The 27,194-nt window shown below is 48.8% G+C and overlaps 1 protein-coding gene across 3 annotated transcripts; it reads left to right on the top strand.

Moving 5' to 3' along the window:
- The first annotated feature begins 9,144 nt into the window (after positions 1 to 9,144).
- Positions 9,145 to 19,505, top strand: TSTD1 (thiosulfate sulfurtransferase like domain containing 1). 3 transcript variants are annotated; one of them, XR_012802625.1, is made up of 5 exons: positions 9,145 to 9,293; positions 11,573 to 11,695; positions 14,325 to 14,526; positions 19,305 to 19,443; positions 19,474 to 19,505. XR_012802625.1 is itself a non-coding variant. In XM_075608176.1 (4 exons), the coding sequence occupies exons 1-4, from the start codon at positions 9,224 to 9,226 to the stop codon at positions 19,357 to 19,359; spliced, it is 411 nt and encodes a 136-aa protein (XP_075464291.1). In that variant the 5' UTR covers positions 9,145 to 9,223; the 3' UTR covers positions 19,360 to 19,505. The 3 variants fall into 3 exon arrangements, 2 of the variants coding, with proteins under 2 accessions (XP_075464291.1, XP_075464290.1); XM_075608176.1 differs by having other exon boundaries at positions 14,325 to 14,487; positions 19,305 to 19,505; XM_075608175.1 differs by having other exon boundaries at positions 19,305 to 19,505.
- The last annotated feature ends 7,689 nt before the right edge of the window (positions 19,506 to 27,194 follow it).

The raw sequence follows: 27,194 nt of genomic DNA, 5'->3' as shown, positions 1-27,194 counted from the left end.
AAACAAGGAATGGAAACCCCGGTATAAAAAGAGAACTAAGAAAATCGAGCCTCCACCCTGGGAAAGTGGATAAGCCCATACGTGCTCACAAACACAGATATACATGGCCTCCCTAGATTCAACAAAATTAATATCTATGAATATCAAGGGGCTCAACTCACACAGGAAAAGGAAACTAGCCCTTCAGGAGCTGAAAAAAACCAAGGGGGATATACTTTTCCTCCAAGAAACACACTTTAATTCAAATACCCCCCAAACTCATTCAAACATTTATATCCTCAAGCATATTATGCTTCCTACTCCGTGAAAAAAAGAGGAGTAGCTATCCTACTCAAACATAATACTCCCTTTATAATGGAAAAAATAGTCAGAGACCCGGGAGCCAGGTTCCTTGTGATTCAGGGTTCCCTCTCAGGGTTCCCTCGAGGGATCTCCTGTAACCCTATGTAACATATATGCTCCGAATGACCACCAACCTGAATTTCTGAGAGAGGTCCTGGAGTCTTTGGACCCGCTATCCCTCTCCTCACTGATTGTAGCAGGAGATTTCAATATGTCAAGTATCCCGGAAGTGGATAAATCAGACCCCTCGGAGTCTGGACACCCCAGGACTACTCTCAAAAAAGCGAAGGAGTTTAAAGAAATAATGCAAAGTTTCTCCCTGTTAGACATATGGAGAGCCCAGCACCCAGGTCAGCGGGACTATACGTTTTTCTCGGCCCCTCATCAGTCCTATTCTAGGATTGACTATTTCTTAGGTACTAAAAATATTCACCAGGCATCCGTCCAGTCTAACATAGGATCTATATCCTGGTCGGACCACGCCTCTATCGAATTAGCGCTCTCCCTGCCCTTTAGCAAAAACAGTAAATATCCCTGGAAATTAAACGACTCTCTGTTAAATTCGCAAGAAACAGAGAGTGTAATTAAACAAAAACTCAAAGAATATTTTCGACTAAACAGAGGCTCAGTGCCCTCCCCGACAACGCTCTGGGAGGCACACAAGGCCTCAATCAGAGGGGACCTTATTTCCATGGCAGCATATAAAAAAAAAAGAAAAAAGAAAACAATATAAAGAGGCAGCGGACAATTTGGCCAATATCGAACAAAAGCACAAACAGAACCCCTCAAAAAAATTATAGAAATTATTAGAAAGAGCTCGACTGGAACTCAAAAAAATACAACTAGAAGAGGTAGAGAGAGCGCTAAGGTGGACAAACCAACGGTTCTACGATAAGGGCAATAAGGCTGACAGGCTTCTAGCCAACAAATTAAGAGGTCTGAGAGTTAAATCTCAAATCCCAGCAATCCGTACCAAAACAGGAGCGACAACATACAAAGAAAAAAGAAATAGCGAAAGAATTCTCAAATTTCTATACCAAACTATACAACCTAGAATCTAACCGAGGTGGACATGCAATGTAATCTTCCAAAGCTCTCAGAGGCAGATACGCAGACATTAAATAAAAGAATCTCTCAGGAAGAACTTGCAGAAGTAATAAGCCAACTTAAAACTAATAAAACACCAGGCCCAGGCGGCTTTTCCAACCTGTACTACAAAAAGTTCAGAGCGGTGCTGTCCCCGTATATCCTTGAGATGTTTAACACCTTTCTGGAAGGTGGGGAAATCCCGACCTCACTCTCAATGGCCAACCTAGCGATTATTCATAAAGAGGGCAGAGATCCTCTTCAATGTGGGAGTTATAGACCTATATCACTGTTGAACTCAGATTTGAAAATCTTCAGCAAAATTTTAGCGAATAGACTCACCCCAATCCTCCCTAAACTCATACATTCGGACCAAGTGGGCTTTGTCTCAGGCAGACAAGCCTCGGACAACACCCGTAAGGTCATGGATATCGTGGACCATGTGCATCTGACCGGTTCAAAGGCGATTCTATTTAGTTTAGACGCTGAAAAAGCGTTTGATAGAATAAAGTGGGCATTTTTAGATCAGACAATGTTAAAATTTGGTTTCTCGGGCCCATTCCTGGAGGGCGTTAGAGCCCTCTACAGGACGCCCACTGCCTATGTTAAGCTCCCAGGAGGAGACTCGGATCCCATCAAAATTAAAAATGGTACTAGACAAGGATGCCCATTGTCCCCTCTCCTCTTCGCATTATCGATCGAACCCCTGGCGGCAATAATTAGAGATGATATAAATATCCAGGGTATCCAGATAGGAGAAACAAACTGCAAGATCTCATTATTTGCAGATGATATAATACTATCACTAGCCAACCCACTGATATCTCTACCAAATTTGCAATCTCAACTAGACCAATTTGGCCAGGTCTCAGGATACAAAATAAACAATGACAAGTCTGAAGCACTAAATATATCGCTCCCCGCCCAAGAGGTCAAGCTCTTACAAGCAAACTTTAAATATAAATGGTCCCAAACACATATCATATATCTAGGAATATACATAACAAACACATACAATTTATTATACCAATATAATTACCCACCTCTATTTGAAAAAAATTAAAAAAGATTTTCAGACCTTGAACGACTATCAAATATCCTGGATCGGAAGGATAACAGCAGTAAAAATGAATATCTTGCCTAGACTGTTATACTTCTTCCAAACTCTCTCGATAAAAGTCCCGATCAGGGAGCTCAAAAATATCCAAAACAGAATCTTTCAATTTATCTGGAAGAACAAAAAAACGCGGGTTGCAAGATCGGTAATGCTAGCACTAAGATCAGGGGGGTATTGGGGTACCAGATATCATCAAATACTACCATGCGGCCCACCTAAAACAAGCAGTAATGTGGAACTGTGAGCCAACAATTTGTGGCTGGCTGGGGATCGAGTCCTCCTATGTGGGCCCTTCCACTCTAGCGGTGGAGCTTTGCAGCTCCAGGGAGGGGGAGAGCCCTGCGGGAAGATTTAAACTTGGGGCAATGAGATGCACATGGGACATTTGGTCCAAAAGCAAAAAAAGATACGACCTCTCCATCCACCCCTCAAGCATGGTCCCGATAGTCCATAATCCTAGGTTCCCGCCGGGGTGTTCCCCCAAATATGTGGAGCAACTCAGAAATATGGACATACTTGCAGCAAAAGACCGTATTAAAGAAGGAGAGATACTCTCCTATCAGGAGTTAAAGCAAAAACCCCACAGACAGAACCTCCCAATTTTTAGCTATTTACAGATCCGACACTTTCTCCAAACGTTCTCCCAGAAAAGCAAGTATACTACCCTAACGAACTTTGAGAAATTATGTATGGAAGGCCTTTATAGAGGTGGTTTGATCTCGGAGATATATACGGGGATAGCATCTCATGCAACTTCTCAACCTCACAATTATATGCGGAAATGGGCTGAAGACCTAAACATAGACATAGATAGGGAAGACTGGAGGGATATCTAGGAATCGGCAGCTAAAACATCAATTTGTACAGTCACGAAAGAAAACATATACAACATTTTATTCCAATGGTACCTAACCCCGAGTAGACTGAGCCAGATCTTCCCAGGAACTCCAGATCTCTGCTGGAGAGGATGTGGTATGAAAGGGGATATGGTCCATATCTGGTGGAACTGCCCACGAATACAGATATTCTGGACCATGGTTCAAGGCTTGATACTCGAGAGCATGGATCTGAGAGTGCCTATAGACCCGCTGACATTCCTGTTAGCAAAACCAATAGAGGAACTTCAATCTCCAGTAAGTAAACTTATATCATATATAATAACGGCGGCTCGATGCTCCATAGCAGCCGCATGGAAAGACATATACCCCCCATCTAGACGTACAGTCATATTAAGAGTTAACAATGTTAAACTAATGGAAAAACTATCAGCCCAATTAAACCACTCCCTCGACAAATTCGATAAGATATGGGAACCCTGGTCCCTAGACTAAAATATTCATAACACTGAAAGGAAATACTCATTTCACAAACTTATGAATACCAAGTAGATAGACCTCAAACCCCCTCCTCCCCCCCACCCCCGCCCCTTTAGTCTCCCCCTCTTCCTTCTTTCTTCACCACTTCTCAAGACCGACCTATTTCATAGGTACATAAGCACGACTCACAAGATTGGATTACAAAAACGCTATGGTACTCGCTCTGTACTAGAAATGCTGTATTTTATATTATGTTAAAAACTCACAAATGCTACGTTGAACTTCAGTCTTGTGATGCAAATGTCAATGTTTAAAGAGATGTTACTATATTGTGAAACAATAAAAAAGATTGAAACAAAAAAAAAAAATATTGACTAGAATTTTGTCTCCCTCCCATCCTCTATCTAAGGGGTGCGCAAACTGCGGGGTGTGCGAGATTATCTGCGGGGGGCGCGGGGTTTTAGAGGCCCTGCGCAATTCCCGAAGGCACTATAATTAAATGCCAGGGAAGCGGCGAAGGCCTCTGTAAACTTCACTTACCTCGGTTCAGACGGCTTCTGGAGACGCGTCGCCATAGCAACGTGATGTCATGACACCCGGAACAAAGGTAAAGGGGGGGGGGGGGCGGAGATGGGGACAGCCGGCAGGGGGGGCATAGCCTAGGAGAAAAAGATTGCGCTACCGTGCTCTATCTCATCATCCCTCATCTCTCCCCATCCCTCATCGTCATCATCTCTCCCCCACCTCATCATCATCTATACCCCTTCTCATCTTCTCCCCCCATCTCCTCTTTTCTCCCCATCGTCATCATCTCTACTCCATCCTCCCCCCCACCCTCTCTCTCCTCCCTCCCATATATACACACAAACACTACACCATACCAAACATGCAACATTAGTGTAACACACACACTATATACCAATACACATTTATATTCAACATATAAAAAAACTCACTAAATATATAACATATACATGCACATAATGCACGAAACGCACATATGCATTACAAATACACACACACACACACACACACACACACACAGACACAGACACATATACATATATACATACACACACACACAGAACCGGGACATGCAGGGAGGAGCAGCTATGGAGTGCTCTGCAGCGCCACCTGCTGCCTGGAAGTGGTTAAGCAGGAAGAAAGCCCTCCTCCCCTCCTCCCTCCGTACTGTGATCAGCTCCGCAGCCGGTATCCTCCGCTCTCCTCCTACTCGCCCAAGCCTGTCTCTATCTGAAGAGAGACAGGTGGGCCACCGACAGGAGGGGAGAATGGCCCACCCAAGAGTGCGGGTGCCCGCGCTGCCCGGGCTATAGCTACGCCCCTGATGTGAATGATATGCACACAACGGCATATTATTACAGTCACAGCGCTGTAATACTGGGACAGATACTAAAGGAGCCACTACTGTTTTTGAAGTGAAACTTCTTTGCGCACATCTACCACTGCAGAACATTTCCCTGGCAGTAAATGGACTTCATGGTGGCGGAAGTGACGTCACTGCTGGCAGAAGAGACCAGCAGCGATGTCAGTGTTGCCAGCTTGCTACAGCACCAGTCACCGGAGAGGGGGATGGCAGCGCTGGATTCTGCGGAGGCCTCCCAGGTATGCGCAGAGGGCGCTCATGGCACGCATGCGCAGAGGGCGCTCATGACACGCATGCGCTGAGGGCGCTCATGGCACACATACGCAGAGGGCGCTCATGGCACGCATACGCAGAGGGCGCTTATGGCACGCATGCGCAGAGGGCGCTCATGGCACGCATGTGCAGAGGGTGCTCGGCATGCATGCGCAGGGGGCGCACATGGCACGCATGCGCAGAGGGTGCTCATGACACGCATGTGCAGAGGGTGCTCATGGCACGCATGCGCAGAGGGTGCTCATGGCACGCATGCGCATAGGGTGCTCGGCACGCATGTTGTCATTGAAAACATCACCATCACAAATACAATTTCTGTGACAAAACAGTGACAAAAGACAAAGAAGTTAAGTCACTTAAAATGCGCGTGTTCGACACACACTTTTTTTTATTTTTTTTACATTAAGTGTGTACATTATCCGTAATAATGTCACCTCTTTACAAGGTCACGGTTTCCAGCTACCAAACCATATAATGGAAATAACCCCAGTGCACACTGCTACTGTAGTTCTAACTAGATATGACAAGTAAAACTCCAGATAAAAACAAAAACAAGTTGCTCACAAACTCCAGGTGTTGAAATAATATCCACGCTTCACTCTCCCAGCAGGGCGGAGATAAGGGTGTTTTGTGCTCTCTGTAGTGGTAACAACAGATGAAAGTGAATTCTGAATCAAATTTTTTTGGGGTGGTAAAACCACGACATTTTTTCAATTCCACCCTCTTCTTTGACATTTATGTTCACTTATGCTGTTTTTGTCTGATATTGTATGACATGATATAAATCTCTACATCTAATTCTCCTTCTCAGACAGAATCTAAGCAGAATCCAGGTCCCCATGGAGCCCAACTGAGTCACTTAACCTTTTCCCTTCTATATAGACTCACCACCAGATCGATCGCTAATAATAATAATAATAACAGCCACTTTATTTACGTAGCTCTTTTCTCCCAATGGAATTCAAAGCACTTCAGAGCTACAGAAAGGAAAAAAAGAAGTAAACATTTAAGGTTATAAAAGAGACCATTTTGAGCGGGTTAATGCTAAGTTTGAGAGACAAACGAATATCTGACCTTTGCACCCTCACATTCATGGATTGTTTCGCATCATTTAATTTGTCTCATAAATGTTACAAAAATATATGTGTAATTCTTGGAAATCGTTGCAGATCCACGATATTTTAGTAAATGTACACAGCTGTGTGAATGTCTCCATAGCCGAACCCTCTGCTAATTCCAGACCCTTTTTTGGAATGTCTTTTAAGTTACATTAAAAGGGCTTTTGCTTATTTCCACCGTCAGAAAGAGTTGTGACTCTAGGTTTCAATCACCCAAATTTCCCAAGCTAGTTTTGCCCTCAGATAACCTCTTTATACAGATGCAATGTCGTTGTGGCAAAGATAAGCTATCCATGCAATATTGTACCGGTAATCACTCTCATAGCTCTACGTAACATGTAATGTTCCTGTATAATATCTGACATACGAGCAAACAGCTCTACATCTGGGACAAAAGAATGACACTTTTGAATGACACTTTGAAGGAAATTGTGAGAGGGTGACGGCATGTTAAAGTGATTGAGATAGGACAGGCACAGTGTGATACATCCGTCCTCAATAGGAAAATATTTCCCAGAGAAAGAAGTTTCATTAAAAAAATCATAGTGGATCACGATGTTTTGCAGATCTGCGTATAAACAGATATATCCCAGTGCTGTTGGTTGTAGGAATTAGGACTTCATGCTGTTTACTGATGAACACAGCACCACAAATAAAGCAATTAAAAAACAGCCCGTGACTGTGTGGTAAGTGCCCAACCCCTTTGGTTACCAAACTCGTTACCGCCCCCCCCCCCCCCCCTCTTCAGTTAGCATATGTCAGGGAGCGGGGGAGATTCCAGATTCCAGTGTTTTACATGTACATAAAGGATCTTACATTATACATTATAACAATTTTCTTTCATATAGAGCTTTTCTCCCAATGAGACTCAAAGTGCTTAAGAATAACAATATAGCACAGTATGCAGCACTATACATAAAATGTTACAGACCCCTGTCCCGTAGAGCTTACAATCGATATTTTGGTGCCTTTTGGCACAGGGAGATAAAGAGATTTGCTCAATTAATTGTGAGATGTGACTTGTCCATGCTTGGCATGCAAAGCCGTTATGTGCCAGTCGCAAACGGGCTCGGGAAAGGCAAAGCCCTGCACAACCACCACCGTAGCATCTTCTAGCGTCAGGGGGCGCAGGACAATACCTGCGTGGGTTTCAGCAGGACCTGCACTAGTTATGCCGCTGTGGTTCATTCAGTCGTTAGTTCCATTTAAAGAGGCAGTTAAAAAGGTACAATTAAAAAATATTTTTTGTTGTTTTAATATATGCAGCTTTTTATTACCTTTATTGAAAACTGATGACCTAAGCCAGCGGTGCGCAAAGTGGGGGGCAGATTCGCTGCGGGGGGCGCGGTGTTTACAGAGGCCCCGCGCGCTTCCCGAAGGCATTTAAATTAATGCCGGGGGAACTGCAGGACCTCTGTAACCCTTACTTACCTTGATTCATACGCTCCTGGTGATGCGTCGCCATGGCAACGAGGCATCAAATGACGCCGCGAGGTCATGTGACGTCACGTTGACAATGTGACGGAATGACGCCCGGACGTCTGAATCAAGGTAAGAGGGGGGGGGGGGGCACGAGGAGAGGGGGAAAGCCAGCAGGGGGAAAACATTGCGCCCGCCTGACCTAAACTGCTGATCAATTCATTCTGCCGTGATTGATCAGCAAAGATCCTGCTTCTAAGGGCTCACTTAATGGCCATCTTTCAGTTTAAATCAATCCTTCAGTCAATGAAACTCAGCAGCTACACTATATTCTTATATTACTAAGGTAACATTATGTATTGTTACAGTTTGCAGCTCAAACTGTTGGCAATATTGGCAACAAATTATCACAAACAGGAAAGTGTTACAAAAATGTTGCACTGCTGGGGAGGTGGGCTAAATCCACCATCCACATAGAATGGATGCGTGGAACGCACGACTGCGCGTGCGCATGACGCACTTCCGGGATTACCGACATCAATGGAGATTCACAACAGCAGTGGGGATATCAGCAAACAAAGAAAGAAAGACGATGCAGCCAATCAGGAGCCTAAAGATAAGACTGTTCATGTGTCTAATATTATGTGTTTAATGCTATTTGATTGCTATGGGGTCAGGTGTTTGATGTTTATCACTTTGTCATTTGATTGTAAGGGGTATATACAGTATACTCCTGTGTTTGTCTTTGGCACTATGCCTTTTTCACTTGAGAAAGACCTACTAAGGTCGAAACGGTCGTTGTGTATGGCGCAATAAAATGGAACTTTTAAAATCCGTGGAGCACTGAATCCTTCAAATTTATTCAAGACTGGGTGATTGTTACAGGTATCCCTTGAACCAGCAGCACCGGTAATACTGTTATGTATATATGATTTATGGTGTGCAGCATATCATTGAATTTTGTACTATTACTTCCTGGTAACACATTTTATAAATAAAGAAAATATAATAAAGCTGCCCTTTGTCCCCGACACTGAGCTGAGAACCGCACCTGCAGTATGTGTGACTGCATGCAGGGGAGTTTGCGGATAGTCCCTGGGAATTACTAGTTGTGACTTCTGGGTGGGGACAGTGTTAATACAAGAGGAGGGGCTGAGTCAGTTCCATGTCACTGGTTCCTGGCTCAGGCAGACGGGCGAGTCCTGACTTGCAGGGAGCTGGCACCATGAGCGCAGGTAGGTGCACATGTCTGTGTTCCCTGAGATACCCACGGGTAACAGCAGGAAGCTTCACTCACACAAACGGAGGGAGCGTGGTGAACTCAGGAGAGGGCATGTCAGAAGTAGGGTAGGAAACTGCAGGACATTGACACTGCAAAGTAAGGCTGGGTGCCGGGAAGACATGGTGAGGTTACAGCCTTGCACCCATGAGTAGCATGCAGTGCTGTGTCACATTGCCCCACTCTCACGGTGACGGTCCCTTTTCTCTGGTGCTGTCTCTGCGGGTCAAGCTGACTGTCAGTGTATCATCATAATAACCCAAACTATTCCCAGCGGCAGTGTTCTTACTCAGCGGGCTCTGTAACTGCCCCCCTTACATAGCGGGCTCTGTAACTGCCCCCCTTACATAGCGGGCTCTGTAACTGCCCCCCTTACATAGCGGGCTCTGTAACTGCCCCCCTTACATAGCGGGCTCTGTAACTGCCCCCCCTTACTTAGTGGGCTCTGTAACTGCCCCCCTTACATAGCGGGCTCTGTAACTGCCCCACCCCTAGCGGGCTCTGTAACTGCCCCCCCTTACTTAGCGGGCTCTGTAACTGCCCCCCCTTACTTAGCGGGCTCTGTAACTGCCCCCCCTTACTTAGCGGGCTCTGTAACTGCCACCCTCACATAGCGGGCTCTGTAACTGCCCCACCCCTAGCGGTCTCTGTAACTGCCCCCCCTTACTTAGCGGGCTCTGTAACTGCCCCCCATACTTAGCGGGCTCTGTAACTGCCCCCCCTTACTTAGCGGGCTCTGTAACTGCCCCCCTTACTTAGCGGGCTCTGTAACTGCCCCTCTTACTTAGCGGGCTCTGTAACTGCCCCACCCCTAGTGGGCTCTGTAACTGCCCCCCTTACTTAGTGGGCTCTGTAACTGCCCCCCCTTACTTAGAGGGCTCTGTAACTGCCCCCCCTTACTTAGCGGGCTCTGTAACTGCCCCACCCCTAGTGGGCTCTGTAACTGCCCCCCTTACTTAGTGGGCTCTGTAACTGCCCCCCCTTACTTAGCGGGCTCTGTAACTGCCCCCCCTTACTTGGCGGGGTCTGTAACTGCCCCCCTTAGCGGGCTCTGTAACTACCCACCCTTAGCTGGCTCTGTAACTGCCCCACCCTGATTTAGCCGGCTCTGTAACTGCCCCGCCCTGATTTAGCCAGCTCTGTAACTGCCCCGTCGTGATTTAGCCGGCTCTGTAACTGCCCCGTCGTGATTTAGCCAGCTCTGTAACTGCCCCGTCGTGATTTAGCCAGCTCTGTAACTGCCCCGCCGTGATTTAGCCGGCTCGGTAACTGCCCCACCCTGATTTAGCCGGCTCGGTAACTGCGCCGCCGTGATTTAGCCGGCTCGGTAACTGCCCCACCCTGATTTAGCCGGCTCGGTAACTGCCCCACCCTGATTTAGCCGGCTCGGTAACTGCGCCGCCGTGATTTAGCCGGCTCGGTAACTGCCCCACCCTGATTTAGCCGGCTCGGTAACTGCTCCCTTTACTTAGCCGGCTCGGTAACTGCCCCACCCTGATTTAGCCGGCTCGGTAACTGCTCCCTTTACTTAGCCGGCTCTGTAACTGCCCCGTCCTGATTTAGCCGGCTCTGTAACTGTATATGAGGATATCCCTGTGTTCTGCGCTCCCCCCCCCCCTTATACCCAGTATATGAGGATATCCCTGTGTCCTTCCCCTGCCTTATACCCAGTATATGAGGATATCCCCGTGTCCTTCCCCTGCCTTATACCCAGTATATGAGGATATCCCCGTGTCCTTCCCCTGCCTTATACCCAGTATATGAGGATGTCCCTGTATCCTGCCTCCCCCTTATACCCAGTATATGAGGATATCCCCGTGTCCTTCCCCTGCCTTATACCCAGTATATGAGGACGTCCCTGTATCCTGTCCCCCTTATACCCAGTATATGAGGACGTCCCTGTATCCTGTCCCCCTTATACCCAGTATATGAGGACGTCCCTGTATCCTGCCCCCTTATACCCAGTTAATAAGCACACAACCTCCTGTCACAGCGGTACATCTGGTTTCAGAGCAGGCTAAAGCTGACCTTGAGTTATCCTCCTTATGGACAAGGATACCTCCGTCCGTTTGTGCTTTTAACCCTTACTGCTGTTTGATGAGCTGATCATCTCTCCGGCTCCCCAGGCAACACCTGGTACAGTGTAAGGCCGGGTCATGGTGCCTCCGCGCAGCCTCCCACACCATGAACTCAGCCTTCCGGCACATGATTGTTTCTTTGTTTTTGTGCATAAAGTGAACGTTATCTCGTATGAAGAGCTGAAGAAGCTGAACGCAAGCGGAAAGTCCCAGATATTTGATGTGCGATCCCCCGAGGAGGTGCAGAGAGGCAAAATCCCCAACTCTGTGAATATTCCAGGTGATAACACAGCCGCCCATACATAAAGCATAACTGTATTATTACCTTTCCCCATACACATTGTATAGCTATTATTCTCAACAAGGTGCCAGGCCCCGCTTACCCAGGCAGCTTCCACTCTCTGTCTGCTCTGAGTACTGCCATAGTCCAGGGATGCTACTTAGCTCCAGTAAATTCAAATAACCCGCTCGCTTCCACTACGAGTCCCGCGTTGGTGTCGCTGGCACAACCTCCGGGTGAGACCTACTCCACTATGACCACAAGAGTCTCTGGAGCAGAAATCGGCGGCTCTTTACATAGATTCCTCGTCTCCGTAGAAAAGCATGGAAGATGGGGTGCCGACCAATCAGCATATCAATTCTGTGTAGACCAATCACCTGTGCAAGGGCTAGTCTGTGATGGGCCAATTCAGAACATGGGGGGTGACCGTGCCTCTAAGACAGCACACAGAGGCGAGCTTTAAGAGGAGTGGGAGATTCCAACTGGCTAATAGGAATCGTGCCTACAGGGCTCATACCCAGCAACGGTTCCCCAAGCCAGCCCTATATCTCCGCAGAGATGGGTGCCTCAGTCCGGGCTGAACAAAGGCTCCGCTCGTAGAGGCATTGTTCCACAGGCCCGAGTCAGCACCCCTCCCCACTCTTAACAATGTGTGAAGCACTTCACCTCCCACATTTGGATAGCAGGGCCTGATCTTTGAGTGCTGGCTGAGTGAATTGCCAGCCCTGCACGCAGAAACTACAGAAAATACACTCAGCCGAGTGAACAATTGAACAATTGAATTAATGTAACAAATCCCATTATGCAGAATCTCCCTTTAGGCCTCGTTCAGGGTGCCAGAGGCAGGAGTTGGAGGGCGTTCGCGAGGGAGGGCGGCAGTCTGCTGGGCGATGTGTGTTCATCCTCCCCCGCAGACTTTTTCAGGAGGCGGGGAGGGGGCGGGGCTACAGACGGCAGGTTAGGGATCCAAGTTGCAGTCTTGAAATCATTCTCAAGAATGATTTCATTGGCTGCCGAGGTCCCAGTGACGCTGCTGCAGCTTCAAAAAACAACCTGGCTTGTTTATTGAAACTGTAGCCAGCGTCAACTCCCTACTTCGGAGACAGGGCAGCTGCTACCCTGACAACCACAGTTCACTTTAAATACATTGTATCCCACGGCCGCACGCACGTCAGCACGCCCTCCCTCCGAAGCCAGCACCCTGAACGAGGCTTTAGACAGATAAGGGGCTTCAACTTTTATTATAATAGCCACATCGCCCCCTACTGGCAGAGTCAGCATAGACAAGAATGGGTTATTTAATGGGATTGTATGTAACGTCTAAGGCTGCGGTCCCAGTGCGTTCTACAGCGCACGTGTGCGCACAAGCAATGCCCCCCAATCAGACTGGGCCCAGTACCTGCCTCGGCGCGCATTTAGCAGCCGCGCTGTACCACGAGTTTTCTCAAATACAAAAAATTTGTACTTGGAACTCACAATGGAGGCGTGGCCACGCCCCACCGGCGGTTCAGCCAATGAGGGTGAACCAGCCACGTGAGGTGATGGCCACGCCCCCGCAAAACCCCTACCACACCCCTTCCCATCACAATCTCTCCCAAGACCGCAGATCGCGGTGAAGCGCTGTGCACGCGCCGCCCCACCACCAGGTGCGCGTGCTACAGTGCGGCGCTTGAGTTTAGCTTGTGCAATTTAACTTGTCCCGTCCCCGCTCACGCGGTGCGCGCTCTCACAAGCTTGGCGCTTGGGGAGACAAAAAAAAAAGAGAGTTTGAAGCGCACTCAACATGCCCCCAATGCCCCCCACCCCCCCGCGCTCACTTGCAAAATACACAGGACACCCGGCATCATGCTTGGAGAGCTGGTGGCGTCAGCGCCCAAGCATTTGCACGGTCAGCGCCAGCGGGGCCGCAGCCTAAGGATTTAGACACTAGGGAACATTCTAGTAGCTGCGAGTTGTGCATATACAGTACGTGGGGTAAAGAGCCCTTTCCGATCAGATGTGCATGTTTTGCTATTCTTGAAGTCCCTCTCGCATGTCTAAACCATGAAGAAAAGGCTTTTTTTAAAGCGGGTTGAGTCCTGCTGTGCAAATCCAGATGAAATGACCACAAAGGCTCACTCGCATATTTGGACAACTAGCTGAATTCTTGTAGCCCCGTTAAGTGCAAACAGCAAAACCTCTTGTGATAACTCGCATTTTTTCTCTCGCCTCCTTCAAAGTGGCGAGATCGGTATTGCAAGTTTCATCCAGAGCCTGAAATATGGGTCATGCTGAGAGCAAACCCCGTACCTCCGCAAAACCCATGTCAGACTGAGGATGGAGTTAGCGCCACCTCGCATCATTCTGCTTCAAAAGCAAGTACAATCCGGGGGTTTTGGCTGTTAAACTGTGCGGTTTGTCACTTATTATAGACGCGATTTGTAACACAGAATACGGATTTTTGTCTAGCTTTAATCTGCTAAAACCGTGTCACACCGCGCGGTTTTACAAACTCGCAGCAACTAGAATATTCCGAATGCCTTTTATTGCTGCTTCAGCAAACTGGGAAGGAAAAGAAACTCTGAATGAACCATTTGTAAGAAACGGTCAATAGGTTTAAATGCCCCTATGCTATCTTCACGTCTTTCAGTGGATCAAATTGAACATGCTCTAAAAATGGACCCAGAGACGTTTAAGAAGACATATGATGTGGACAAACCCAAGCTGGAGGAGAACAACATAGTTGTACACTGTCACATGGGCAAAAGAGGAGCTCGGGCTGCTGATATCGCTGCTGCGCTGGGATATACACAGTATGTTTACTCTGTAATATGCAATCCTGATACTGCTAAGTATGTATACTATACATATTGTGTGTGTGTGTGTGTGTGTGTGTGTGTGTGTATATACAGAGTTCTAGGGAAAGTGTCGCTTTGTTGCAGGCTCATCCCGTTTAATGGGCCAGCAGGAGAGTTCTTCACTAATGTAGTTTGTATACTGAGCTCACAGGTCTATTCTGGAGATATAGTGGGTTATGTAATAACTGCTCCACATTAATCAATGGAAACAAAAATGCCTTTCAATGGAGAATGTTATTCTTTGATAAATGTGGTGCTATCTGCAGCAAAGTATAAGAAACTAAGGCCTGGGACATAGTACAGCAGGCTGTGCTGAGCCGCGCTGAGCAGATGCACTTACCCCCTGCATAGGGTGACCAGTCGTCCCGGTTTAGCCGGGACAGTACCGTTTTTTTATGTGCTGTCCCGGTTTTCAATTGATTCTCAAAATGTCCCGGTTTTTACTTGGGGTCCCGGCTTTTGGGGCTGCGGGGAGCGGAGGATGCAGGGAGCGGAGGATGCTGGCTGCCCTCCCAAGCGGGCGGGCGGGGGGGGGTAGAAAGCAGGAGAATGCCGGTTGTGATAGTTGGAGAATGCCGGGAGGGGGGCGGAGTTTTGACGATGTGCTGCAAGCCGGGCCCTTCCCTCAGCACTGCTCCCCTCCCTTCTCTCCTATAGTAATGCCGGGTCCTCCCCTTCCTTAGGCTCCACCCCTCTGTCCCTCCCTTTAGGCTCTGCGGGCCTGCCAGCCTCATCTGCACACTGGCTACCTATGCTGCTCCAGCAGCCCATCCACGGGCCCCAGGTAACCCACATGCCCCCTTATACCCCCTCCCAGGCACCTTACCCACCCCAAGGGGGGAGAGGCCTTATTTTTGTGTGTGTTTGCAGAGGTGGGCTGATTGTGTGTCACTGTGTGTGTCACTGTCACTCTGTTTGTGTGTGTGTGTGTGTGTGTGTGTGTGTGTGGCTGTATCCTCCCCTCCAAATTCCATTAACATGGCTGAGCGACGTCACGTAATGCCCATTGCCATAACAACGAGACACTCCATGACGTCACGCGGCATCCAGTTGACATTACAACGGGACGTATTATGGCGCCGAGGCATCACGTGATGCCACATTGTCATGGCAACATGTCACCGCCTGATGTCAGTGTCTCGTTGTCATGGCGACGGGGTGCGTCACGTGATGTAATTTGTTTTATAAATAATTTTTTAATGTGTCCTGGTTTTTCATTTTGAAAATCTGGTCACCCTACCCCTGCATCTGTCATCAGCGCGGCTTTAGCAGCCGCTTCCGCATGCGTGCGGAGGCTCAGGTATTTTGAAGAGACAGGCAAATTTAAAATTTGCCGCTCGGGAGCGAGGAGCGGTCATGTGACCGCTCACATCCAATGGGAGCAAGGGACTAGCCCCGCCTCCCGCCACGCCTCCGTTCCGCCTTCGCCCCGCCCCCAAAGCGCGCTTACTGCCTCGCCTGCCAGGACAGAAAAAAGCTCCAGTTTGAGCAGGCGAGGCAGAGCAGGAGCGCGGATCAGCGCGCCCCGAGGCACCATGCCCGAGGCCTAAGAAAGGAATTGAAACATTTCATTCAATGTACACTAATGAGCCATGTGGACACACACTCATACACACACTCTTACACACACTCTTACACTTATACACACACACACACACACGCACACACTCTTACACACACACACACACTCTTACACACACACACACACTCTTACACACACACTCTTACACACACACACACACCTGTGGTTTCATTTGGCCCCCTCCTCCCCTGCGTGGGAGTGCCGCCGGGTTCCCTGATTTTGGCGGCCATTTTTTTCTTCCTTCAACAATTCAATATTTCTACCTACACAAGGAGACAGATACACCACCATCCCTTACAAAAGGATAACTCACACTTTGCCGTCCCTATCTGCAGGACTGGGAGGCTAGGCCTCTTACCAAACTTTGACCCCAAAGTCCAAAGCGGTATCTATAAGCAGGGGCCCTTTACATCAGTCTGGGTCTGGATTGGTGTCCGTAGGGGGGAGGGGGGCACCATCTGGTAGGTTCCAGGGTCCGCTGCATCTTGGAACAGAGGGTCTGGTTCCCAGAGATCTCTCTGTGGCAGCACTCACATTCTCAGTGCTCTAGAGATCTGTTTCCTGGGGATCTCTCTGGCAGCGCAGCCCCTCTGTGCTAGAGAACCCCCTGCAGTTTGTAGCACACTTTTAAAGCTGCTTGATAAGCCTGCTGGAGACTGGCTAATTGATTGTAGCTGCAATTAACCAGCTCCCTGCTGGACTCATCATCTACAGACAGGCTGTAAGTGTGCTTCCTTTTTTTAAATCGGGGAAAGGCCCTGTCGACCCCCCTCCTCCCCGCTCCCGGCTTGTCTACATACAAACTCCCCTCCCCTCAAACACACTCACTACCTTGGGGGAGAAGGCTTCCGGTGCCGGGAGAAAGCGGAAGTTGGGCCTCACTTCCAGCGAGCACGCAGGAGTGGGTTTTACTGAAGGCTGGGCCGCAGCTAGGGAGAGCTGAGGCCCACCAGCTGGACGCAGAGCCCAACTGCCAGCGCTGCCACCAGTGGCCCTGAACTACACTATGATTGAATCTTCATTGACCAGCTAAGGTTTTTATTTTTAACATGATCTAGAGATTTGTATATGTGTGTTCTATGCATTTATTTCTATGAACTTTTATTTTATTTTACCATTGATAAGAGTAATTATTAAGACATATTTTTGCACTGTCACATATATTTTTATTTTTTGCACTTGTTGGAAATATAAATAGATATTTTATATTGGATCCATCATTATGATGAAGTATGATCTCTTTTGGTAACTGCCTTTTGGCACTTATTCCTGGGTACAGTCATCCATATTTTCAGGAGGGGTTTATACGTTTACCCCTCTGTGATCTATGGTTCCCTGTGTGTTGTCTCTGTTGTACCTAACGTGCTGATTGTGACGGGAGCTTTGTGACAGGCTATTAATAATACACCCCAAAATATATATATATATATCTGGGTTGAACTGGGACGAGACTTAGATATGATAAAATATAATTTATTCCTTGATAAAGGTGAACACACAAAATATACAAATAACAGGCAAAATATGGAAACTTACTTAAAGATGGAAATGATGAAACAGTCACATCTGGACTGGCAGTTCATACAGCAATCGTCATAATCCCAAGACACGAAAAGCCATGAAAAGACCTTGCATGCAGACATTGCATGAAGACATGAAAGACCAATTGAGTAAGGGGTGACTGACTTAAATACCATGTCAAACTCATCTCTTAACCCTAGATGCCGAAAAGGCTAGCAAAAGTCTTTGAAGCAGATTTTGGACTTGCGAAGTATCACACTTAAAAATTCAGTTCCTTTGGTCCCTGGGCCCAGCATAAACAATTGGGCAATTTAGCCTTTGATCACCAGGCTATGTAAATTCTAGCAAGATGTCCTTCCTGCTCATGACCATAACAGAGGGAGTCTGCAGTTTTCAGAACAGAACCAAAATTCCATATACACTGTAAATAACTTCAGTTCAGTAGTATTTACTGGCACGCGAAACATATTAATACATTCCGTCACACATGACGCTCCCAATGAGACTAAATATTACTGTGTAATACTAAAATTAAGAGAGATATTAATATATGGCTCTTAGTATCTGTTAGATATCAAGTGTTTAGAATCATTAGTTGGGGCTCGGTCCCACGAATACACATATGTAATTTTTAGCACGTTCAGCCGAGGACATCTCATAATATTCTTATATTTAATAAGGTCACCCATTCTGATATCCCCTTGGTAACCGCACCCCCTGGCCCCCATCAAAAAATCCTTTGAAGCAGGGACCCCTGGGTGGTGTCACCTGGTGCTAAATGTCACACCCAATGTCCCAGCCTGGGTCTAGCTGTCCCTAGCAATATTCCCTTGGCCTGCAAATTAGGTATTAACATACTGTACACTAAAAACCCCTTCTGCTTTTCACACCCAACTTCAATCAAGCCTTTTGAAGTCCAGATTTTCTGAAAAGACACCCCACAGTTGTATTTTCTTAAACTGTAGCTTATTAACCCCTTAAGCCCCAGTGTGTGTGGTGCAGACACTGGCCCAGAAACAATACATTTTTTTACCGGGGATTAAGCATTTGGATATTGAAGCGAGGTAAAAACACATTACTGGACCTCAGTCCAGTTAACCCCTTGCTTCCCAGGTGAGGGTAGAGGGTGGCCAATTGGGGTGTAGCCCCTTTAATCCCGGGCCAAATCCTCCCCATCGTCACACTGATATCAGATTTATGGTTTTCCGCATGTTCATTACGATTTATACAGCATTTAGTCTGATTACCGTGAATATATATTTATTCTGGTTGGTGCTTGGCATTTGCCCATCATTTTTTCCGGCAGGATAGGTTGTTCACTCTGTGACCATATGTTTTTTTTTGTTTTTTTTAACTTGTTTGTCCCTGTTTGTTATTGTTTACATAAATTATTGAATTGTTTATATACTTGTTTTCATGCTAACCTAGTCTGCTCCGGGGGAACACCACTTACTTGATTAGGGTGAGTTGTGAGTGCTGATTATTATCACATTTGGTAGTAGTGCCGTTTCTCCCTTTTTATTTTTTTCTCTTAGATATTTTATATTCCTATTGCACTCAGACAACAGCTGTTTTTAGAAAGGAGGATAGCAAATCCAAAGCAAAATGAGCTGGGTTGACTCGTGTGTGTGTGTGTGTGTGATCTATGTGACACCTCTTGTCCTCACAGTGTTCGGAACTACGCCGGGGGTTACGCGGAATGGTCTGAAAAGGAAGGAAAATGATGGATTGACAAGTGCTGCCTGCCCGTCCCTGTTCTGAGTCCAGCCATTGCCTTATATCATTCATATTGTTTAATGATCATCATTTATCATTCATATTGTTTAATGATCATCATTATTTATTGTAAAAATATATTGTCGTCCTATAACCTGTCTGCTCATTATACTTTTCATTAAGGCACAATTCATAACACGACTGTCCCAATAATCCCAGCAGATCCTCTTTGGAGATCTACATAAAATAGAGAGGGAAATTGTGTGAGGAGATTAGGACTTGGTTATACAACTTTGGACAGATCTAATCCATATCATAAAGAAAATCACGATTGTCCTGGAAATAATAATGCACCTCACATTTCTCATCCAACTCTAACAATATTTGATAGAATGATCTCCCCCTCCACCCCCCTCCAACCACAAAGATGATACATTTTATTATAACCCTTCTACTCTCGTATTTATTACATACAAGTGGATTCTAATACATCCCCCTCTCGTTTATTCTGCAAAAATCTACCCTATCCCCTGGTTGGATCACGCCCAAAGAGGCCGGATAAAACCTACTCCTTTTTACCCCATGAAACTTAACAATGAACTGCTTAATATTCCAGAAGTTGAAGAAAACAATCTCTCAAGAACTTGAGCTATATTTCACTTTAAATAACACTACAGACATATCCCGGAATACGTTATGGATGCCACATACTGTAGGGCAAGCATGTCAAACTCAAATGCTAACAAGGGCCAAATAAACAAGGTCTAAGTCTAGGTGGGCCGCAAAAAAAAAAAAAAAAAAAAAAACTTAAATTTTCATAGAAACGTAGGATTATTTCGAAAAGTACTGTGTGTGTGTGTGTGTGTGTGTGTTGACCTCACTAACCGAACCAAAAAAAAAGCCAGACGTGAATGACTTCTGAACCCATTAACCAGTGTCAGGATGCCCTCTCTTAACAATTTCCAAAGCAGCAATCCCGCCTGGGATCTTACCTGATCCGCAGTCCCTCAAGGTACTATACTGGAGGGGAGGTGTTCCCTACCTGTCTTCCGATGTCTCCGTGTGAAACTTGAGTCAGATCTGGAAGAAAGCAGAATAGGTTATTTCGGTGTAGGTATAGTGCAGTTAAGATAAAACAGAGAGAGTGGGAGAGAGAGAGAGAGAGAGAGAGAGGGTGGGAGAGAGAGAGAGAGGGTGGGAGAGAGAGAGAGAGAGGGTGGGAGAGAGAAGAGAGAGAGAGAGGGTGGGAGAGAGAGAGATAGGGTGGGAGAGAGAGAGAGAGAGGGTGGGAGAGAGAGAGAGAGGGTGGGAGAGAGAGAGAGAGGGTGGGAGAGAGAGAGAGAGGGTGGGAGAGAGAGAGAGAGGGGGTGGGAGAGAGAGAGAGAGGGTGGGAGAGAGAGAGAGTGTGGGAGAGAGAGTGTGGGAGAGAGGAGAGAGAGGGTGGGAGAGAGAGGGGTGGGAGAGAGAGAGAGAGAGAGAGAGAGAGAGGGTGGGAGAGAGAGAGAGAGAGAGGGTGGGAGAGAGAGAGAGAGAGGGTGGGAGAGAGAGAGAGAGGGTGGGAGAGAGAGCGAGGATGGGGGAGAGAGAGAGTGGGAAAGAGAGAAGGTGGGGGAGAGGGAGAGAAGGTGGGGGAGAGAGAGGATGGGAGGAGAGGGTGAGAGAGAGAGAGAGGGTGGGAGAGAGGGTGGGAGAGAGAGAGGGTGGGAGAGAGAGGGTGGGGGGGGGGGAGGGGGGGGGAGGGGGGGGAGAGAGAGGGTGGGGGGGGGAGGGGGGGGGGGGAGGGGGGGAGAGAGAGGGTGGGGGGGGAGGGGGGGGAGAGAGAGGGTGGGGAGAGAGAGAGGGTGGGGAGAGAGAGAGATAGAGGGTGGGGGAGAGAGAGAAGGGTGGTTGACTGACTCACCGGGCCTGTTGGCGGCCCTGTCCTCATTCTCTCTCTACTTCCCCCCCATTTTCTCTCACCCTCTCCCATTGTCTCCCCCTATTCTCTCTCCCCTTCCCTCCCCACCCCCCATTCGCTCAATCCCCTCTATTCTCTGTCTCCCCACCCATCTCCCTTCTCCCCCCCATTCGCTCAATCCCCTCTTCTCTCTCCCCCTCTCTTCTCTCCCCCCCCCCATTCTCTCTCTGTCCTGCACAGACGTACACAGCCACTGACCTACAGACACACACACAGACAGACCAACAAAGACACTGACCACACACAGACACCCACACAGTCTCTGCTGGCCTGCACAGACACACACACACACACACAGCCACTGATACACACTCCCCCCCACACACACACTCTCCCCCCCCCACACACACACTCTCCCCCCCCCACATACACACACTCCCACACCCCCCACATACACACACTTTCCCCCCCACATACACACACTCCCCCCACACACACTCCCCCCCCCATACACACACATACTCCCCCCCATACCACACACACACTCCCCCCCCATACACACACACTCCCCCCCCCATACCACACACACACTCCCCCCCCCATACACACACACACACTCCCCCCCCCATACACACACACACACTCCCCCCCCATACACACTCCCTCCCCCCACACACATACTCCCCCTCACACATACACACACAAAGTGGAGAACAGCGACGGACGGATGGATGAGGGGGTGCGGGGGGACAGAAGAAAGGCCTGCTTTTTGAGCCTCGCGATCGCGCACCACCACAGCCCGCCCCCACGCCCATCTTCCCGCAACATGCGGACCGGGGGCAAAGGGAGCGCCAAGGGTGCAAGGGGGGGCGCAGAAAGGGGTGAGCGGCAAGGGGGGTCAGCGCCAAAGGGGGTCAGCGGCAAGGGGGGTTAGCAGCAAGGGGGGTCAGCACCAAAGGGGGGGTTAGCGGCAAGGGGGGGTCAGCAGCAAGGGGGGTGAGCGCCTCTACCCCGGGTCCCTGTGGCTGCCCGCCCGGCGGGGGACATTGCACAGCAGGCAGAGGAGCAGGAAGGCAGAGACACACTAACCGTGTGCTCTGCACAAAGCTGAAAACCCCCGCCCCCCGGCTTCCTCTGACCTGCCTGCGACCAATCCCCTGCATCCCGGCCGGCATTCTAAGTCCTGCCTCCTTCATTCAAACCCATGCGGCCCTTCATCCAATCACCTGGCAGCATTCACTCACACAGAGAATGCTTACCAGCTGCCGCATCCTCTTCACCGCCGCCGTAACCGGGGACACATTGGGTGGGCCGCACAGATACTCGTTGTGGGCCGCATGCGGCCCGCGGGCCGCGAGTTTGACATGCTTGCTGTAGGGCATTTATCAGGGGCACGTTACAGGAAAAGATAAAAAAAATCTAACCACTAAACTAGTATCCCTTGAATCCCAAAACAAACAACGCCAAGCTGCTCATTTACATAAAGATATTGATGTCAGATGGGAACTACATTTGACCCTCACAGACCAGGCTGAGAAGGCCTTCCGATGCACAGGTCAATTATTTTATCAAATGGATTAAAAAAAAAAACCTGACACCATATTAACTAATAAATGAAGGTATTCTGAAAGCCAGGGGTCATGTGTAAGATGATTTAGCCCCAGATAGTGTCAACTCTGCCCTCTTTTCCAAGCACAACAAGTTCTGTTTCTTTTCTTTACTTTACTTGGGGAAAGTAGCATAAAATACAGTCACTTGTGAAGAGATGTTGATGTATGAATAGTGTCTCTCTGTGGGTGCCTTGGTAGTTAAGTGCAGGTGAAAAGATAATCCTACCATACAGGAGTATACAGCAGTGCTCACTCATCCAGAGGTAATGGTGGAAAAGGAAGTGAGGGGCAAGGGTCACACTAAAGGTTCAGTGAGACTGCACTAACTGTCAGCAAAAAGACAGGGGGGGGAAATGGGAAAGCCCAAAACTAGGAGGACTGGAGAAGTTGCCAGAGCAACCAGGGGTATGACGGACTGGAAGGAAAAAGAGATACATAATGTATCCATTCCATCTGCACTGAGAGAGAACTGCAAGGAAAGTGACATCCTAGTGCAGCTAGCAGGGGGAACTGCCAAGGGAAGGGGGGCTGAAACAGAAAAGGCAGACGGGTATTTCTGTTCCCATGACAGAAGGAACAACAACCTAAATACCAATCACATTCATGCACCTCAACTTAAATCAGGTAAATTATCGCATAAGCCAGAGGCTATCATTGGGGTCTTGTTTTATTACTACAGCAGTCTATATGATGGTCAAAAATTAGGCAGAATGAAAAAGTTTCATGTAGATGTAGCCAAGTGCCCCTGGCTATAGCCTTCTACTGACCTCAACACTATAAGTCCTGATAGGACAGGCAGTGTTGGGGTTAAACTGCTGTGCAGGGCCTAGCCTGCAGTTGCAGCCTGGATGGGTACTATGTTGCCTTATCCAGGGGCAGGCCTAAACTGTCAGTTGGAAGTGCCATACCTAGGGAGGGTACTGACTAGGTCACATGTATATGGTGTGATGCCTGTTAGTACCTGGACCTGCCCTGTTATGGGGCGAGGTTACAAGCCCTTCCCCCGGGTATAAAAGCTGACACTCCACCAAATTGAGGTAGTTGATTATGGGACATTGTGATTCCCTTTTCCCTACCAGCGGGTCAAGGAGATTGGGAGGGGCTCTTGGGGCTTCAAGACCCTGGTGTCTGCTCCAGGACTGGAGAGGTGTCATGCTTTTATGCAATAAACCTGCCGTTGGACCAACTATGGTGTGTGGTTATTGGAGAGGAGTATTGCCTGTGGGGACCATCCTGCATCCAGCAGGATCCTCATGGGATGGAGGCACTTCACAGTAAGAGATGGAGAAAACCTGCCCTGCTGCTGCTCCCAACCTACAACTGTGGAGCCCACTCAGACTTCCTGAACCAGCAGGTGAGCGACAGCACCGGGGACAACACCCATGTAGTGGCCAGATCTTCCGTGGCAGGGGGGGGGAACGGGTGCTACATAAATTAAAAACAAGTTTCTGAACGCCTGGGATCTCCCATGTATAAGTTCCATGGCAGTAAATAAATATAACAAACCAATCCCCAGTGAAGAAGTGGAATTGGTAATTAAATCACTTAAAGGAGCAATCCAAGCAGCCATTTTTAAAATGTATTTTATTTTGCAAAGGATTTAAGTAGGGGGTCTTAGGTCTCCTGCAAGTGTAAAGCTCCCGAGTCACGTGGGCAATAGGGGGTCACACTGGATGACCTCACTATGACAGTAGGTGCATGTAACGCCTGTATGCCCGCAGACCTGGCCAGTCCCCAGTACTGAGGTGGGTAAGGGTATAACACGCACCCACAGCAGTGAGGGCGTGCCCGGAGTGTGGTAATGCGTTGCCGGGCCTGGTAAAAAAGGGGTTAACGTATACTTGCTGAGTCCGGGGTGCCAGAGGTCGGAGTGTAATGTCCAAGTGCCAGAGTTCAAGGATTGGAGAGAGCAGCGTAGTGATGTCCGTAAGCCAGAGTTCTAGGGTTGGAGATAGCAGCCGTTGCATTAGGAAAGTAACATTTAGTAACATTTAGGAAAAGGAGTCCCTGCTCCGAGGAGCTTACAATCTAATTGGTTGGTAGGAAAAACGTACAGAGACAGTAGGAGGGGATCTGTTAAGTGTGTCTGCAGGGGCCACGGTTAATGTAAGAGGTGTTAATTATCAGCCATCAAGCTACTCATGCTTCCTTAAACAGGTGTGTTTTTAAGGTGGGTTTTAAAGGTAGATAGAGAGGGTGCTAGTCGGATATTGAAGGGAAGGGCATTCCAGAGGTGTGGGGCAGTCAGTGAGAAGGGTTTAAGGCAGGAGAGGGCTTTAGATACAAAGGGGGTAGAGAGAAGACATCCTTGAGCAGAACGCAAGAGTCGGGATGGTGCATAGCGAGAAATTAGGGCTGAGATGTAAGGAGGGGCAGAAGAGTGTAAAGCTTTAAAAGTGAGGAGGAGAATTGAGTGTGTGATGTGGGATTTGATAGGAAGCCAGGAGAGGGGTTTCAGCAGGGGAGACACTGAGACAGATTTAGGAAAGCGCAGAGTAATTCTGGCAGCAGCGTTAAGGATAGATTGTAGGGGAGACAGGTGGGAGGCAGGAAGGCCGGATAGCAGGAGGTTACAGTAATCAAGACGGGAGAGAATGAGGGCCCGAGTCAAAGTTTTAGCAGTCGAGCAGCAGAGGAACAGGGGTATCTTTGTAATATTGCGGAGGAAAAAGCGACAGGTTTTAGAAACTTTTTGAATGTGAAAAAAGAATGTGAGAGAGGAGTCGAGTGTGACCCCTAGGCAGCGTGCTTGGGCTACTGGGTGAATGATGGTACTTCCAACAGTAATATGGAAGGAGGTAGTGGGGCCAGGTTTGGGAGGAAGTATGAGGAGCTCTGTTTTTGCCATGTTAAGTTTAAGTCGTTGGAGGGCCATCCAGGATGATATCACCGACAGACATTCAGAAACTTTAGTTGGTGGGCTCGGTGTACCACTGACCCGCTGTTCTTGGGTACGGGTGGACTGACGTTACGTCATATGGTTTATAAATGGTGTTTGACAGCTTGCCCAGCTCTATGAAATATATGGTCTGATAGCTTGACCAGGTTTTAGTGACATTCTGCAGTGAGGGATATGGGGTGGGGGGTCACAAAGAGGGTGTGAGGGAGGCAAAGGGGGAACACAGAGGGTGTGGGGAGGAGCAGGGGGGCACAAAGAAGGTGTGGGAAGGAGCAGGGTTCACAATAGGATGAGAGAGAGGAGCAGGGAGGCACAATGAGGGTGTGGGGAGGAGCAGGGGAGCACAATGAGGGGTGTGGGGAAGAGCAGGGGGCACAATGAGGGTGTGGGGGGAGGTGCGGGGGGGGGCACAATGAGGATGTGGGGGAGGAGCAGGGGAGCATAAAGAGGGTGTGAGGCAGGATTAGGGGGGCACAAAGAGGGTGTGGGGGGAAGATCAGGGGGGACACAAAGAGGGTGTGGGGGGGGGGGGGTGCAGAGGGGTGACACAAAGAGGGTGTGGGGGAGGAGCAGGGGGCACAAAGAGGGTGTGGGGGAGGAGCAGGGGGACACAAAGATGGTGTGAGAGAGGAGCAGGGGGGCAGAAAGAGGGTGTGAGAGAGGAGCAGGGGGGGGGCAAAAAGAGGGTGTGAGAGAGGAGCAGGGGGCAGAAAGAGGGTGTGAGAGGAGCAGGGAGGGTGTGAGAGAGGAGCAGGGGTGGCAGAAAGAGGGTGTGAGAGGAGCAGGGGGGGCAGAAAGAGGGTGTGAGAGGAGCAGGGGGGCAGAAAGAGGGTGTGAGAGGAGCAGGGGGGCAGAAAGAGGGTGTGAGAGAGGAGCAGGGAGGGTGTGAGAGAGGAGCAGGGGGGGGCAGAAAGAGGGTGTGAGAGAGGAGCAGGGAGGGTGTGAGAGAGGAGCAGGGGGGGCAGAAAGAGGTGTGAGAGAGGAGCAGGGAGGGTGTGAGAGAGGAGCAGGGGGGGCAGAAAGAGGGTGTGAGGGAGGCAAAGGGGACACAGAGGGTGTGGGGAGGAGCAGGGGGGCACAAAGAAGGTGTGGGAAGGAGCAGGGTTCACAATAGGATGAGAGAGAGGAGCAGGGAGGCACAATGAGGGTGTGGGGAGGAGCAGGGGAGCACAATGAGGGTGTGAGGGAAGAGCAGGGGGCACAATGAGGGTGTGGGGGAGGTGCGGGGGGGGCACAATGAGGATGTGGGGAGGAGCAGGGGAGCATAAAGAGGGTGTGAGGCAGGATTAGGGGGGCACAAAGAGGGTGTGGGGAAGATCAGGGGGGACACAAAGAGGGTGTGGGGGGGGTGCAGAGGGGTGACACAAAGAGGGGTGTGGGGGAGGAGCAGGGGGCACAAAGAGGGTGTGGGGGAGGAGCAGGGGGACACAAAGATGA

This window comes from Ascaphus truei, chromosome 7 (genome assembly GCF_040206685.1).
Source record: "Ascaphus truei isolate aAscTru1 chromosome 7, aAscTru1.hap1, whole genome shotgun sequence".
In the NCBI taxonomy this organism is placed as follows: Eukaryota; Metazoa; Chordata; class Amphibia; order Anura; family Ascaphidae; genus Ascaphus; species Ascaphus truei.
Note: the sequence above shows the minus strand (reverse complement) of the source record. Positions and strands in the feature narration are given on the sequence as shown.

What these genes read in the sequence shown, in the direction of transcription:
- TSTD1 (XM_075608175.1), top strand. Translation starts at nt 9,224, where the DNA reads ATGTCACTGGTTCCTGGCTCAGGCAGACGGGCGAGTCCTGACTTGCAG. An exon ending in CAACTCTGTGAATATTCCAG is followed by an intron (nt 11,696 to 14,324) that starts GTGATAACACAG and finishes CACGTCTTTCAG; the next exon opens with TGGATCAAATTGAACATGCT. An exon ending in TGCAATCCTGATACTGCTAA is followed by an intron (nt 14,527 to 19,304) that starts GTATGTATACTA and finishes TTGTCCTCACAG; the next exon opens with TGTTCGGAACTACGCCGGGG.